The 15000-nt window shown below is 39.4% G+C and overlaps 3 protein-coding genes across 5 annotated transcripts in view; all 3 read right to left on the bottom strand.

The window, feature by feature from the left end:
- LOC148725661 (BTB and MATH domain-containing protein 36-like) overlaps positions 1-3418 on the bottom strand; it is a 3920-nt gene extending 502 nt beyond the window's left edge. Inside the window, exons 1-3 of one of the 2 annotated variants that reach the window (XM_088730839.1) lie at positions 3159-3418; positions 1384-1650; positions 1-958 (exon numbers count right to left, since the gene is read on the bottom strand). The exon at positions 1-958 is cut by the window's left edge and continues 502 nt beyond it. In XM_088730839.1, the coding sequence (XP_088586965.1) occupies positions 567-958; positions 1384-1558 (567 nt within the window). In that variant the 5' untranslated portion in view covers positions 1559-1650; positions 3159-3418 and the 3' untranslated portion in view covers positions 1-566. Of the gene's footprint in view, positions 959-1383; positions 2191-3158 lie in introns of those variants that run through there. The other variant, XM_088730840.1, reaches the window with a different exon arrangement.
- Positions 3419-4898: 1480 nt separating this feature from the next.
- On the bottom strand, positions 4899-8404 carry LOC148725660 (uncharacterized). Its single transcript, XM_088729694.1, has 3 exons — positions 7992-8404; positions 6645-6920; positions 4899-6293 (listed from the first exon to the last, which is right to left on the bottom strand). Exons 1-3 carry the CDS (start codon positions 8059-8061, stop codon positions 5338-5340), a joined length of 1302 nt encoding a protein of 433 aa, XP_088585820.1. The 5' UTR covers positions 8062-8404; the 3' UTR covers positions 4899-5337.
- Positions 8405-11522: 3118 nt separating this feature from the next.
- LOC111334508 (spermine synthase) overlaps positions 11523-15000 on the bottom strand; it is an 8006-nt gene continuing 4528 nt past the window's right edge. For both annotated transcript variants that reach the window (XM_088729695.1, XM_088729697.1), the window contains exons 7-10: positions 14480-14591; positions 13428-13507; positions 12687-12802; positions 11523-11794 (exon numbers count right to left, since the gene is read on the bottom strand). In XM_088729695.1, coding sequence (XP_088585821.1) covers positions 11746-11794; positions 12687-12802; positions 13428-13507; positions 14480-14591 — 357 coding nt within the window. In that variant the 3' untranslated portion in view covers positions 11523-11745. The remainder of the gene's footprint in view (positions 11795-12686; positions 12803-13427; positions 13508-14479; positions 14592-15000) is intronic.

Raw genomic sequence — 15000 nt, 5'->3', positions numbered from 1 at the left:
GTTGCTCTGCGATATATCTAGGATAGAGCAGTGTTATGTGTCCGTAGCGCGAGGATCTCATGGTTTAATCTATTGGATAGGTATTCTGGAAATTGCCTTTTTAAAGAAAAAGTAAAGATTGTTTATATTGACTTCGTCGTATAATAGTTTTCCATGGAAGGGGTAACCCTTCTCACCATTTGCTTTGTAGTTACCAAGACAATCCTAGTTAGGTTAAAAAGTAGTTTTTGGCCTTATTCGGACTAATCCAGTAATTCCGTGCTTATAGAGATTTATCTTTTCCTAACACATCATGAGAAAAATTTATCGCCGTAATTTCATCGTTTCACTGAAAGACTCTTCACCTTCGTACGCGTTTCCACCATCCCGCTGAGAAAATACGTTTTCTGTGGGCGACGCGATTATGTTACGCGGTTGCAACATGTTATCGCCACGGTACAGCTAATGATCTTATCGATGTTCTGAGAAGAAACAGGCGTTACTGATAACTCTAAAAGGTGGGATTACCCTGCTTAGTAGTTAGACTTCTCCTTATCGCCATTATCGCCACGGTACAGCTAATGATCTTATCGATGTATTGAGAAGAAACAGGCGTTACTGATAACTGTAAAAGGTGGGATTACCCTGCTTTGTCTTACCACTCCCTGAAACTGAGGATACACGTCGTCGAGAAACTTTTCTAATCGCTGAATTCTTCGAGATAGCATCTTAATCACCGTTTCTTTGTTTAAACCTTCATCCTCGTAGTTTTCCAAGATAGACTGAAGTCTCATTTCCTTTATTGTGTTGAAACAGTCTTGACGTACATTTTCCACCTTGTACAAGTCCGCCAACTTCAAGATCTTCATTACACTTCTCTCTGATTTCGGTTCTGTCTCAAGAAACTTGACACACTGGTTGAAGATTCCTTTGACTCGATACTCGTCGCTCAACTTAAACAGATGTTCTACGTTGTTCACTGAAAAAGGAAATAATCGCAAAGTAACAGTAATATTATACTAAAAACATGGAAAAGCTGGATGAATGAAATATATCTATTATCTATTATAATTACTTTCTCCATCTTATCCATAAAGTGGCATCATCTCGTTTCGAGGAGTCTACGTCTGTTTTGACGCAACCGTGCAGGCTTCAAGACAACTGGCATTGCCTTTTGATTTAAGGAATATATTTTTTTTTAGAGTGGACCCGGTTAGAGAGCATTTATAAAGGCTGATAGTTTCGAAAGAAACTGTTTGGGGCTGCGTCGGTGGGAGTAACGAAATAATTTGGATATATCAACAAAGTTGAAATGGTAAATTGGCCACCGTAATGATTACAAAAGCTGACGTTTGGTTATATCTGTTCATATCACCCCAATTCAATTGAGAAGTGAACACTTACTAGTTATTTCTTCCCGTTTTTCAACATGGAGCTGTTTAAGGAAGTCAAGAACCTTATCGGCTTTTTTCCCAGGCAGCGAGATCTCATTGGAACTTGGTTCTTTAAATGCAGATATGAACGTGGTCTTGAACACTGGCGAGTTCATACTCAATATCAGACGATGGACATGAAACATTTCATCCTCGACAACAAGAATCACATCACTGTCTTCCCAGGGCTCTCAGAAACAATGCTTTACTTTCTCTTCTCGTGCCTCTTGAACTGTCTCTTTAGAAGAAAAGTCACAGTTGATCAGATTTAAATTGCGTATTTGTCTATGTATTTATTTTGGGTGGAAAAAGAACAAATCGACCAAGGCTGACCGCATGCAAGTAATATGTAGCCGAAGGAGAACTTGAATTTATGCAGGCTTTTTTTGCACATAAATACAGGACAGTTCCCTCATTCGCAGTTGTAGTGAATTGCGTTACATAGACACAGCTTTTGAAAGCACATTTCCTATAACTCAATCGTTTTATGAACCTACTTTCCGAAGCATAAGTAAAATAACTAATTAAGGGTATTGAGTGGTAAATATACTATCTTGACCTCTGAATAAAGGACAGTTGAACAATTAAAGGAGTCAATTGAGCCCTACACACGTGAAATTCGAAACTACTGAGGGACATATTCCTCCACAAATTGATGCACGGAATCAAACTAGCCAAATTTCATGCAACACGAGGGATCAAAACATCGTCTCAGTAACATTACTCTCAATTTTTTCCGAAAATCAGTCGGCCATATCGCTTGAAAGACTCTCGTGAGCTGTTTGCCCTATGCCATCTAAAGGACTCTAGAACTCAGCACTATTATGCTTTCTATTCTGATGTTTTCCGACGGTCTGGAACAGTGCCATCCTCGGAGACCCAGGGGCTGTGAGTCGATTTCAAGTTAAGGGCAGAAGAGCCCCTGGGGACATTGTCTGACAAGACTAGTTCCAAACGGTCGCACTCGTTCTGGCATCTGATTGGTGCCAGAAAATCTTTGTAAGACAATGTCCCCAGGAGCTCTTCTGCCCTTAACTTGAAATCGACTCACAGCCCCTGGGTCTCCGAGGATGGAACAGTGCGGGACCAAATAAGTGAATAGACTACAGATGAACGCATGCAACTACAATTAAAGCTTAAGGGGAACTTGAAGTTTGCGGGTTTTTTTTTTTTCAATAAAAAGATCGACAAAGCCCCTCCTGAGGACCACGCACACTGTGAGTATATTGCGCGTAACATTGAAAACTAAGGGGGGCATTTCAGTTCTTTTCGCAACTTGCTTCCCCGAATAAAACCGGCTGAATTTCATGCAAAATTACCCTGCGGGATCGAAAAGTTGTCTCGGAAAGAGATCTCGAATTATTTTGTCGCAAATTTGAATGTGTCATTTCTTGAGAGTTCCTCGCAACTCGCTATCTTGATTTCTTATCATGTAGTATGCATGATCTCTATCAACGGTTTGGAAGTAATTCAGATCTCTTAACAATGAAGAAACTGAGTCCAGCCTCGCATGATTATTAGTAATACGGTCTACTGAAACCAGTTCTTGACGCTTTTATCGTTTTCAGATTGAATCAATGCCTTCTCGTTGGCTAAGTGTGAGTGCAACGTTGAAGAGATTCCTTTCGTTACGAAGGAGAATCAGTGACAACTCATACATGAAATGAAAGTGAGTGAGCATGACAAAGCTGACGAGTTATATGTACTTATTTATAGCCATTTTAATTTTAATATTGTGAAACTTACCAGTTCCCTCATCGTTTGCACTACTTTGCTTGCAACTTGCCATCTTGAACGGATTTTCACTGAAGCCTTTTCAAACAGAAACTTTACTCTCTGTCAAAATTCACTGCCGTTACTTACTTCCTCCAGGAAGTTAAAATGAAGTAAAGCAAAAATGTTCTTCAATCAGAAGAAACTTTGATTAAAAAGTGGTGAAGTAAACTCACAGTAATTCTCAGAAACTATGGAAGTTGTGGATGGGAAGCTGTTTCCAGGAATTTACTTTCTGCAGTTCCGCCTAATCCAACCGACGTAAACTGTCACGTTTTGGGCCTGGAACCTGTTTTTCGAAAGTACTAGTAACTTTGAGGGCCCGGAGCAACAATGTTCGAAAAACCTTAAACATACCAATAATCGCGTGATTCTCAAGTCAAACCCAGACCATTTTGTTTGGCTTTCTGACATTTTCATTGCTTGAATTAGAAAAGCTATTTCATAATACCTCGATCTTGAATGTAAGCATGAAAAATGATGAACAGCTTCCAAGGCCTGCTAATTGCCGGAACTTTCGACTAACGGTACTCGGGGCCCGCAATGATTTGAAGTCGCCTAATCAAAGTCATTACTCCAGGCACTTCAACATGTCCATGATTCATCTTGCAAGCACTCAGAGTGAGCCTGAGATTTGCAAGGGATTTTGATAAATGATAATGATAATGATACTAATGACGATAACGCCGGATACCGTGAGGCTAATGGGTATCAGATAAAAGCTCAAAAGGTCGACCACGTCAAGCTCATTATTACAATGGAACAAGACCTCAATGGAAGTTAAAAGTTTCCGTGGCTCGGCGAGATAACCTTGCATAGCGAACAAGAGTTGTATCTGTCACAATCGTCCTGTTTAAGAATTTGTGAGCGCTGTTAGATTATCATGTCTCGTTCCGGCTCAGTCAACCAATCAATTCTACATCTATGCTTAGGAAACCCATTTCCAAGATGGCTTGAGACCCTAGCCGACTGTAAAACGAGTCAGGAAGGGTATGACTGTGCAGTGTCTGATAAGAAAATCACCTACGTTTTCACCTGGCATAGACCACTTTCATAAATGGCTGCTAGATTAATAATCTTTTGTTTAAATTTAAATTAGCCTTTCTGGCCTCGTTCTCCAGTACAAAATTCAAAAGAATACATTATCTCAAGCGCGGCCAGAAAGGCTAATTCAAATTTAAACAAAAGAATATTAATCCGGCAGCCATTTATGAAAGTGGTCAATTCCTTTAATGTTGAAGTGTTCTAGAGGTCGGGTACGGTCCGTTATACAAAAAATATACATTGAAAATACAGCTGATGGAAACAATTATAATTAGTCGATTTTCACCGGCGATACACAAAAACACTTAACTGGCGCTAAAATCGGAAATGTTCCCCCCCTCCCCTTGCCAAATTGAAGGGCGGTAACAGATATGTTGTCTGTACCATTCAAGTTGTAGCGCGTCTAGCACTATTGATTGAAAAACTTTTCACTACAGAGATGGTTTCCAATTGTTTGATCGTCTATGCGTACATAAGTAAAAGGACAAATCTTTAAGTGTCGCAGCCGGAGAAAGTATATAATATGTAACAAGAGATTATAAATTGTTTATATTCTCTAGTACGTATATACTCTTACGGTGACTTATTTGGTGAATTCTTCTCAGAAAATCTCTTAAGCTTATTATGAACTATTTAACATAGATATGTAAAAAATCCGGAAACTCAGTGTTTAATGTTTAACAAAACTGACATATTTGATAAAATACTCCACATTTTACAAACTACCATACCAATCCATATTTACGGTCCATCTTTTTCACAAATTTACTTTTACCTCTGTTGATAATACATGTCATCTCAAAAAACTCCTTCCTCTTCAGATTTCCCTTTTATTAGTATATGCTTCACTGAAAAGTTATCCTGAATTTTAGGTTCACCCTTTCGCGATAGAACAAAAGCCTTATTTCAATTTGTTCCTTAATGATCAGGGGTGCAATTTTTTGAATCTGTTAAAACAATGAATATGCTAAAAGTTCAAGATCAGGTATTTCAGTCCATCTATAGCATACAACGTTCGTGCTTGTCAAACTGGAAAATGCACACCGAATCTCATTAAGTTCGAGGAAGTTCGTTTAGGTTCTGCAATCGAAAGTTATTTTGGCGTTATTCAATCATAAGCTGAGAATACATATATCTTATTAACCAAGCGCGAGGGCCGTATTGGGAGAATATCGGTCCGAGGTCTTGACAGTACGGACCGAGCGCAGCGAGGTCCGTACAAATAAGAGCGAGGGCCGATATTCTTCCAGTACGGTCCCGAGCAAGCTTGGTTAATAAGAGATTTATTATACGACTGAGGTTCAAAGGGACACAAATGCGGTATCATGATTCGGGACAATTCGGGACAGTGCCCGGTCCAATACTTAGAGAATATTGGACCGGTAATAGAGCAATTTGATTGGTTGATTTTAGTTATTGGCCCTCTGACTGCTCGAGTCGTGTAATAATAATTCTGAATTATGTTTGGCAAACATTTGTCAAAATGATAACGATTGGAGGAAGAACCTGCATAAGAATCATCCAAGTACGATAAAGTTAATAGCTCAAATATCTGAGAAAGTCCATCACTTTTGTTAGGGAGAGTACATGAAACCAAATCATCTAGCATTTTTTGACAAACTACACATTCCTCGATGCACTTATGAAGGTTGGTCTTCGCCTTTCCGCAACTGAAATGGGTAGGACACCATTCCAAGCACCGATGGTTCTCGTGACGCCACAACCACAAACAACATTCCAGGAGGCCCATGAACTGTGGATACAATTCATCCAGATATCCCTCCAACACTTCGATCCTTTGAGTCAGAAAATGCTGCAGTCTCCCCTTCTCAACATTTACAAGCTGGACGGTTTCAGCGAGAGTCTTTATCTTCATACCACTGAGCAGTTCGTTGCAGTCCTGACGCACCTTATTCAATTCATACAACTCTGCAAGTGCTAAAATCTCCATGACATTTTCCTTAGTTTTAGGCTCATCCTCAAGGATCTTCACACAAGGTTTGAAAATCTGTTCTGTTACTGGATACTCGTCACTCAACTGCAGGAACTGTTCTACGTTTTCCACTAAGATAAAAAAAGCACGAATTAATGGTGACCAGCAAATATGTATTGGGGAAAATAGATGCGCATTGAATCATTCCATACGAATCCGTTCCGAATACTTCCGTGGTGTATACTCGCAATAAAAAAAATTAAAATAAGTGGTAACATTGATCATTCATTGATTATTTATTAAATCAGTATCATTGCTTGACAACCGCTTTTAAAAGGACATCACAAGCACTCGTGGAAGGATGTGTTAAAATGATAGGCAGAGAAATTAGAGAATAGAGCACTTCCCATGTACGCAAGGTCATTTCTCATAAATGATATTCTTGATGCATAACAACTAACAACAATGACAGTAATTCTTACTCGTGATTTCTACTTCCTTTTTTGTGTACTGGGGTCCGTAAATCTTCATCAGAAATTCCAACATTCCACTGGCTTTTTTCCCAGGTAGCGGGATCTCAATGGAACTTGCCTCTTTGAATTCAGATTTGAACATGGCCCTGAACACTGGTAAGTTCAAACTCAGTATTTGGCGATGGACATGGAACTTTTCATCCTCGACAACAAGAATCACATCAACGTCTCTCCAAGGCTCTGAGAAACAGTGCTTTACCTTTTCCTTTCCTTGTTCGTCTTGGACTGTTATATCAGACGAAAATTCAAAGCTTGTTTTAGACTATAGAGTACGTAGATTATTATGGGTACAAAAAAACGAATAAACTACAGATGAGCGCGTCGAGCGCAAGCAAGTACAGTTGTATCTAAAGATGAAGTTATTTTTGCGTTTTTTTAAATATATACAGATACCGACAAAGTTCTCTTGAGATCAACGCATACTATGAGTGCATTGCGATAACTTTCCAGCCAGAACTTGATGCCCCGAATAAAAACAGCTGAAATTAATACAAAATGATATGCTGGATCGAAACGTTGTCTCGGTCCGTAACAGATCTCGGATTATTTTGACGAAAATCAGAATTTCTTTTTACCTGATCATGAGATATCCTCACAACCTACCAACTTGAATAAAATCTGATGTTCTTTATGCTTTTTCCTGATGATCAACGGTTTGGAACCAAAAAAATTCCCGGATGACTTAGCAGTGAAGAAACTGAATCCAGACTTCATCAATAGTAAATATATCTTATTAACCAAGCGCGAGGGCCGTACTGGGAGAATATCGGCCCGAGGTCTTGACAGTACGGACAGAGCGCAGCGAGGTCCGTACAATGAAGACCGAGGGCCGATATTCTTCCAGTACGGTCCCGAGCAAGCTTGGTTAATAAGAGATTTATTATACGACTGAAGTTCAAAGGGACACAAGTGCGGTATCATTCGGGACCATTCGGGACAGTGCCCGGTCCAATACTTAAAGAATATTGGACCGGCAATGGAGCATTTTGATTGGTTGATTTTAGTTATTGGCCCTCTGACTGCCCGAGTCGTGTAATAATACTATTTATTGGAACAAGTTCTTGACACTTTTTCATTTTCAGATTTGATTAATGCCTTCTCTTTAGTTAAGCGTAAACAAAAGGTTAGCTAACGTTGAAGCGCGGATTCCTGATGACATGGACGAAAATGTTCGACAGGGAATTAGTGGCAACTCGATAACTGGGATGAAAGTAACTCACCCTGACGAAGCTAGCGTGTCATGATATCGCGGTATTCGTTTAATACCATTTTCGTTTATATCTTTTAGAAACTTACCGGTAGGTTCATCACTTGCACCTCTCTCTACTTTGCCCACTGTTTCCTCCTCGGTGACGGAACTAGCCATCTTCAGCCTTGTGAAACAGAGATCCTTTTCGCACTAAACTACTGATGGTTTACAAAGTTCACCGCCGTTACTTAGGACTCCTCTAGCAAATTAGGGAAAGATACTCTTCGATTCAGTAAAAGTAGGGAAGTCAACACACACACACTGATAATTCTCAGAAACTACGGAAGTTGCTGATGGGAAGCCTTTTCCGAGAATTCTTCTAAGTGCTAATTAATTCCCGCCGAGGCGAGCAGTTACATTGTGGGCCTGGGGCCAGCTTTTCGAAAGTTCTAGTACTGCTGAGGGCCCGAAGCCATAATTTTCGAAAAACCTTAAGCAGAGCAATAGACGCGCAGGTCTTAGCTAAGAACCAGTCCATTATGTTTTGTGTCGTATCTTTTTAATTGCTTGAATTAGTAAAACGATTTTAAAAATACTTTGATCTTTAATAAAGCGTGCACATGTTTCTTAGTAAGGATGGGCCGATACGGCTTTTTCGAATCGATACGATACCGAGTACGATACTTAACTTTTTCTTCGATATCGATATCGATACCGAAATGAATAATAAGTCACGTGGTCTGATTGGCTTGAATGAAGACATCCTCGCACGGTTTTCAGTTCAGTTCTCTATAGTAGCATCAACAAGACAGTCGAACAAGTCTGTAATTTCTATTTATTGGGACTCATTTTTAAATTTCACGAGAAAATGAAGAAGACCGCAATATTAATGGTACAATCTTTCTAAGTACTTACTATATTAAGCAATCTGCAACTGTCACTTGCATTCATGATCATAAGGCGTACGATGAAAGGTTGTTAGTCACGGCACAGGTCACTAATGACAAACACGGGTGCACGACTTATATTATATGGGCCCTCCACTTCAATACTCGATACAACAGAGACTCCCTGGCATACAGGACCATACAGGGTGCTTTTCTCGCTCGAAGTTTTTCTTGAGTAAGCAGGCGTGGTAGTTTGCAACTCATTTTTGTTACTTCAGATATGTCCCTGTAATGCCTGGATTGTTGTGATTGTGATTTTGTTGCCGTTGTATTGAGTGACTTTACATTTACATTTAATAGAATCGGGTCCTATTTCACAGTGAAACGTACTGGGGAATGGAAGAAACCGCCACTTTGACCGGTACACTGCGGCAATCCTACATTGCACGCAAATGCGCACGTGCACAATCTTGAGCCCGGAGTATTTTAGGCTACTTGTCAGCGGTTAGTCGCGGGAGTGAAGTCGCGGGATGGTCGCGTGCAGTATCGAAATTAGTCGATACCCTTCGCTGGTAATCGATATTTTTCGATACGACCTCGGTATCGCTAGTATCGAATATTTGGTATTGGTATCTGCCAATCCTGACCAGTGGTCAGGAATACAGACTATCATCGTACCTTGAGACGTTGAAATCTAACAAGAGGGGAAATTTACTAAAGATAAGACAAAGAAATACTGAATAGCATAAACAAACTCTATTTTTCAAAGGTCCTGTTGTTTGGAAAGGCCTTGAAAGCAGTGCTAGAAATTTAGTGAGTTAAGATCATTTCAAATACTGAAATATCATTTCAATTGAGCTCCAACCGAAAGAGAGAGCACATGTAAAGCAACCCACTATCTGACTATTAAGACGAGAGATTTGCGCCCCAGTAAGCGCCAAGCAATGGGCACTTATTTGGATGCTGTGGATGTGAACACCTTGACTTGCGCCTTGAAAACGTGCGCCGAAAAAGTCTCGCTCCTGGAACAGATCATAAAAACAGGACTTGATCATATTCTTCCTATTCAATCCTGGAGGGTGCACTCTACTGAGCCCCCTTGGATCACATCTACACTTAAAGATCTTATTCAAGCACGCCAGCGCGCCCTTTCCCGTGGGGATAATCAACAGTTTCGGGAGCTAAGGAATCGCGTGAATCGCGAACGAAAAGCGTGTCGGGCTAAGTACTTTCAAGCGAAGGTGGAGCAAAAACCTGTCAGAATAACTTTACCATTTAAAGACCAAAAATCGGCCGACACAGTAAGACATCAGCTGAAAGATCTTGGCCGGAAAATCGGAACTGACCTACAACCAGTTTTCACGAGTCGTAAGATCGAGGGAAAGCTCAAGATACAAGAAGAGAAGCCCGCTTTAATTAACCACCAATGCGTTGTTTACACTTTTAAATGTGATTCGTGCGATGCGGATTATATCGGTTATACCACACGCCATCTTCATCAACGCATAGAAGAACATAAAGCCTCTGTCATTGGCAAGCATCTGAAAGAAGCCCGCAGTGTAGCGTCCACTAGCCTAGAGGAAATGTTTTCCGTTCTCAAGAAATGCCGCGGAAAAATGGACTGCCTAATTCACGAAATGCTATTCATTCGCGAACAAAAACCAAAGCTAAACACGCAGTCTGACTCAATACGTGCAAAAGTATTTATTTAAACATATACTGCACGATCTGACATGCTAAACACCAATAACAATGAACGCTCATTATTCTAATGAAGTTATCACATTTTATTTGTATATAATCTCTGAGCTACAATTTTACATCAGTTTTAACATTTTACTTGATAATGAGGTCATGCAGACTTCGAAACGTCGTAGTTTTTTACCGTTAATTTTTATTATCAAATGTATTTCTAAACATTCTCTGATTAATATTTTATTTGTATATTAACTCAAATTTTAAGTATCTTATAATCGGAATTTTTGTGAGCACGTTTATATCATTAGTTAGTATCATTATTGTAAAGGTCCATATCAGCCTGTGGTTCTGACTTTTTCCATATGACCTTTTCATGTAAATGATGTATGAATGTAAATGCTCCAAGCCCTACAGTATGTATAGGGTATCCATATTTCATCTTGTGTAAGGATGAACAATCCCTAAGCTTACATGGGAATTAGCATGTCGACTTCGTAAATTCAGTCAATGGGAAGACAGCCTGAACGTAAGCTGAAAATTCCGCGTTTAGAGGTAACTGTGCGCAACGAACTGGAGTTGTATCGGTCGCAGGTGTGTTTGTTCTATTAGTCGTGACTGCGTTATATGAGCATAAAGGCTGATAGTTTCTGAAGAAACTTTTTGGGGCTGGGTCGGTGGGAGTAACGAAATAATTTGAATATATCAACAAAGTTGAAATGGTAAATTGGCCACCGTTACGATTATAAATGCTGACGTTGCGAGCGTTAGCCCTTCGTCGGAGCGAATGACGAAGGGCTAACACTCGAAAAGTCAGCTTTTATAATCGTAACGGTGGCCAATTTACCATCTCAACTTTGTTGATATATTCAAATTATTGCGTTATAAGAGAGCTGAGCATTTGCTCGTTGGAAAATACGCTACATCTAAGCCGATGGGGAAATTGCACTGAGCTTTCTCTTTTCACAAACACACACTTAGTCGAGCAGTCTACCCAAAATAGGCGTAAGGTAGATAAAAAGATAAGTGGGCAGATAGACATTTGTTACTTATACATGACAAGTGACACCACCGATTTTATTAAGGCATGTATGATCCATTACAACAGTTGAATAATAAATATTTCAAGATGATGACCTTACTACATTCCATGTTTTCTTTGTTAAACACTGTCATTTGACGGATTTAGTGTCTCATATTAAGTTCATTTCAACAAAAACGAAATTGATTTCGATACTTTTATCTCTAGCAAGACATCAAGTTTAGTTTAAAATTGGTTTTATGGGAGCGGACTCTGATTTGCTTTCCATATCTCGTAGAATACCCATCTGGTTCGAACAAGTCAAGGAAGCGATCTAGCTATATCATATAACCTGTTAACAGAGTTTACCCTTTAACTCCTAATATCTGATTGTTAAATCTCCTTTATGCTAGATAAAATATGGATATAATCACTTCTGGGTGTTAAAGCATGAAGAATAATTATGATCAAAACATAAGGTGAATCTGATGCTTCTTGGTGTTGTTCAACTTTTCCAACAGGCGGTTGCTCTTCATACTAGGACACTATATATACTTCATTTAGTAAAACTTTGTGTACTGACACTAAACAGTGGGGCTATATCATTTTGGAAGAAATCAAACAATACAAGACACTTTACCCTCAAAGTGCCTTTCTCCACGCAAAGGTTTACATGAAATGCTAGCAAACTGATTAGGAAAATGTGATAATATATAGATTTAGCCAAGCCTAAAAGCGGAGCTCCCAAGTTCGTAATATTAATGATAACATAAAACATGTGCATTTGCCAAGACTCGCCTGAGACACCCCTCCCTTCGTTTTGATAGTCTCCCCTACCCTACCCGTGCAATCTGAAGGCACGTAGGTACGTACGTACGCTCGGTCAGTCGCATGACAACTAAACGAAAAGAGGTTGACCATATTCCATGGGTATGGAGCTCTGCCCCACGCGCGCGAAGCTAAAAAGCATGGCGGATTCATGTATCTGTGGTAGAGTAGCATCCCACCAACAGGTTGTAAATATTATCCATGCCAACGAAACCAGTTATAAGCAACGACAGTTATAGAGCCACTCGGCTCGAAGAGTTTTATTGAAAACCCCACGGTGTAAACCTTATGATGGATGCAAAATTACGTGGAAATGATGAAGTCTAATATACGAGGGAGAAACGGTGTAGTTCAATGTTTTAAAAGGATACTTTTCGTGGTAGGAGGGAACAAAAACATCCTCTTTTCTGAATTGGACAGGGCAAGACAGCTTGGATAATTGTTGCTCATACATCAATAACGCATCTGGTTTATTGTAACTGTTCCCCTGGAAATGAAACAAAATATATATATATATATATAATAAGTTAAAAGGCCTCGAGCCAACAGTGACGCCGTTATGTTTATAGATGTATATATATATACACTTATTTCATAATTATAAAAATGTACCTGTACGGTCTCAAAGTACAACATGGCTGATTCTTTGTTATGATAATGCTTTAAGCAAGACCACATGCCAAATTGCTTCAAAGGCAATAGAAATAAAATCTAGAGGTCCCAGGCATAATTAGCCCCTTGTTTGAGTATTGTTGCTTTCTGCCAATCTGAGTTCAAATCCTACCCTCTTCCTTTTTCACCAGTCAATTGGTTGGGATAGCCTTGTTCCCATGGTCTATGTTTTTCCTGACAATGAGGCTACAGTAAGGAGTGTTAGCAGCTTATGTTCTCTTTAAGGCATTTTGTCTCTCATTTACAATGTTTGTGATTAGCAAGTTGCTGCTAATTCCACTGTCAATGTGTTAAGCTTATTTATTTCTAAACAGAACATAAAAGCTCTTTCTAATATAGACCAAGGCGTGCAACATTAAGTTTTTTAGTAAAGCGCTTCTTGTAAGGACCTACAAACAATGAAGAGTACAGATTTCATAATATTGTAAATATTCACAAACCTGGGTGAAATATTTCCCACTAGATGACAGCACTTTCATCGACATATCCAGAATCAATCTTAAGAATTCCCACAAGGAACCTTTCAAAAAAGCATATCTTTCTACAAGCTACACTTCAACTAAAAAATTTGTCAGTATTAAGCCAAAAAGTCAGCAAAATACAAAATGTTGGGGCAGCTTGTTGTCAAGTCCCCGTGCCTCAGCTCTTAAATTTTCACTAGATTTGTCTTCCTTCTGGTCTAAACAAAGATACACATGTAGATTTTACAAAGACTTCTTGGGTACACAATTTTAGACAGTTTCATATTTAAAGTTTGCATAGATAGACAACTGATTTACCTCGCTACCAAATATTATTACACGACGTGGGAAGTCAGAGGGCCAATAACTAAAATCAACCAATCAAAATGCTTTATTGCCGGTCAATATTCTCTCAGTATTGGACCGGGCACTGTCCCGAATGGTCCCGAATGATACCGCACTTGTGTCCCTTTGAACTTCAGTCGTGTAATAAATCTCTTATTAACCAAGCTTGCTCAGGACCGTACTGGAAGAATATCGGCCCTCTGTCTTTTTTGTACTGACCTCGCTGCGCTCGGTCCATACTGTCAAGACCTCGGGCCGATATTCTCCCATTACGGCCCTCGCGCTTTGTTAATAAGATATATTTATCAGACCAGGTTTTTAAAGGATGACCTCCACTACTAGAATGGTTTCTATCTCTTCTCCAGGATGGTATGGGAGTCTGTCACAAGCTACCTTACAGCATTTTGTCAACTTTTCCAAGTGTTGTTTGGTACTTGAACCCAATTTAACTATTTGTGGGCAGTGGGTGGTTAGTAAGTCTAAGAGAGGAAAGTGTCTTCCCTATCAGCATAACACCAACAGACCAATGCCCACACTCCAGCCCAGCCCTCTTGATCTGGAGTCCATCATGCTCACAAAAAAAGGGCTAAGACACATCCTTACCTACTAAAAACTGTGGCAAACTTGGCTATTCACTCTATTAAGTGTAACTAATAAATAAATGGGATTCCTTTATCTTGACTTACCTATAGGTTCCTTAGTGACTGGAATTGCTGTCAAATCATTGATAACATAGTCAAATGTTCTTCCTTCTTTTATACACTGCTCTAAATATTTAACACAATCGCCAATGTGTACCTATAAAAATGTGCTTGTATCAATTATCGTCATTAATGACTACTGTAAGTGTATTATTTATACATATAAATACCTTACAATAACCTTTGAATTTCTAATTTTAGAAGTTAATTGGAGGATTAATTGACCATGGAATATGGCCAACCTCTTTTCGTTTGGTTGTCACACAACTGACCAAGCATACGTACATGCCTTCAGATTGCATGGGTAGGGTAGGGGAGACAATCAAAATGAAGGGAGGGGTGTCTCAGGCGAGTCTTGGCAAATGCACATCTTTTATGTTATCATTAATATTACGAACTTGGGAGCTCCACTTTTAGGCTTGGCTAAATAAATATATTATGAAATTAGCATAGGATAATAGGATGAGATTGAGTCCTCTTCCCACCAAGCTCAGTTTTTAGAAATA

This window comes from Stylophora pistillata, chromosome 8 (genome assembly GCF_964205215.1).
Source record: "Stylophora pistillata chromosome 8, jaStyPist1.2, whole genome shotgun sequence".
Lineage (NCBI taxonomy): Eukaryota > Metazoa > Cnidaria > Anthozoa > Scleractinia > Pocilloporidae > Stylophora > Stylophora pistillata.
Note: the sequence above shows the minus strand (reverse complement) of the source record. Positions and strands in the feature narration are given on the sequence as shown.

Coding starts and splice junctions, on each gene's coding strand:
- LOC148725660 (XM_088729694.1), bottom strand. CDS start 8,061: ATGGCTAGTTCCGTCACCGAGGAGGAAACAGTGGGCAAAGTAGAGAGA. Junction 6,921..7,991: donor TGCAAGTGATGAACCTACCG/GTAAGTTTCTAA, acceptor CTGATATAACAG/TCCAAGACGAACAAGGAAAG. Junction 6,294..6,644: donor AAAGGAAGTAGAAATCACGA/GTAAGAATTACT, acceptor TTTTTATCTTAG/TGGAAAACGTAGAACAGTTC.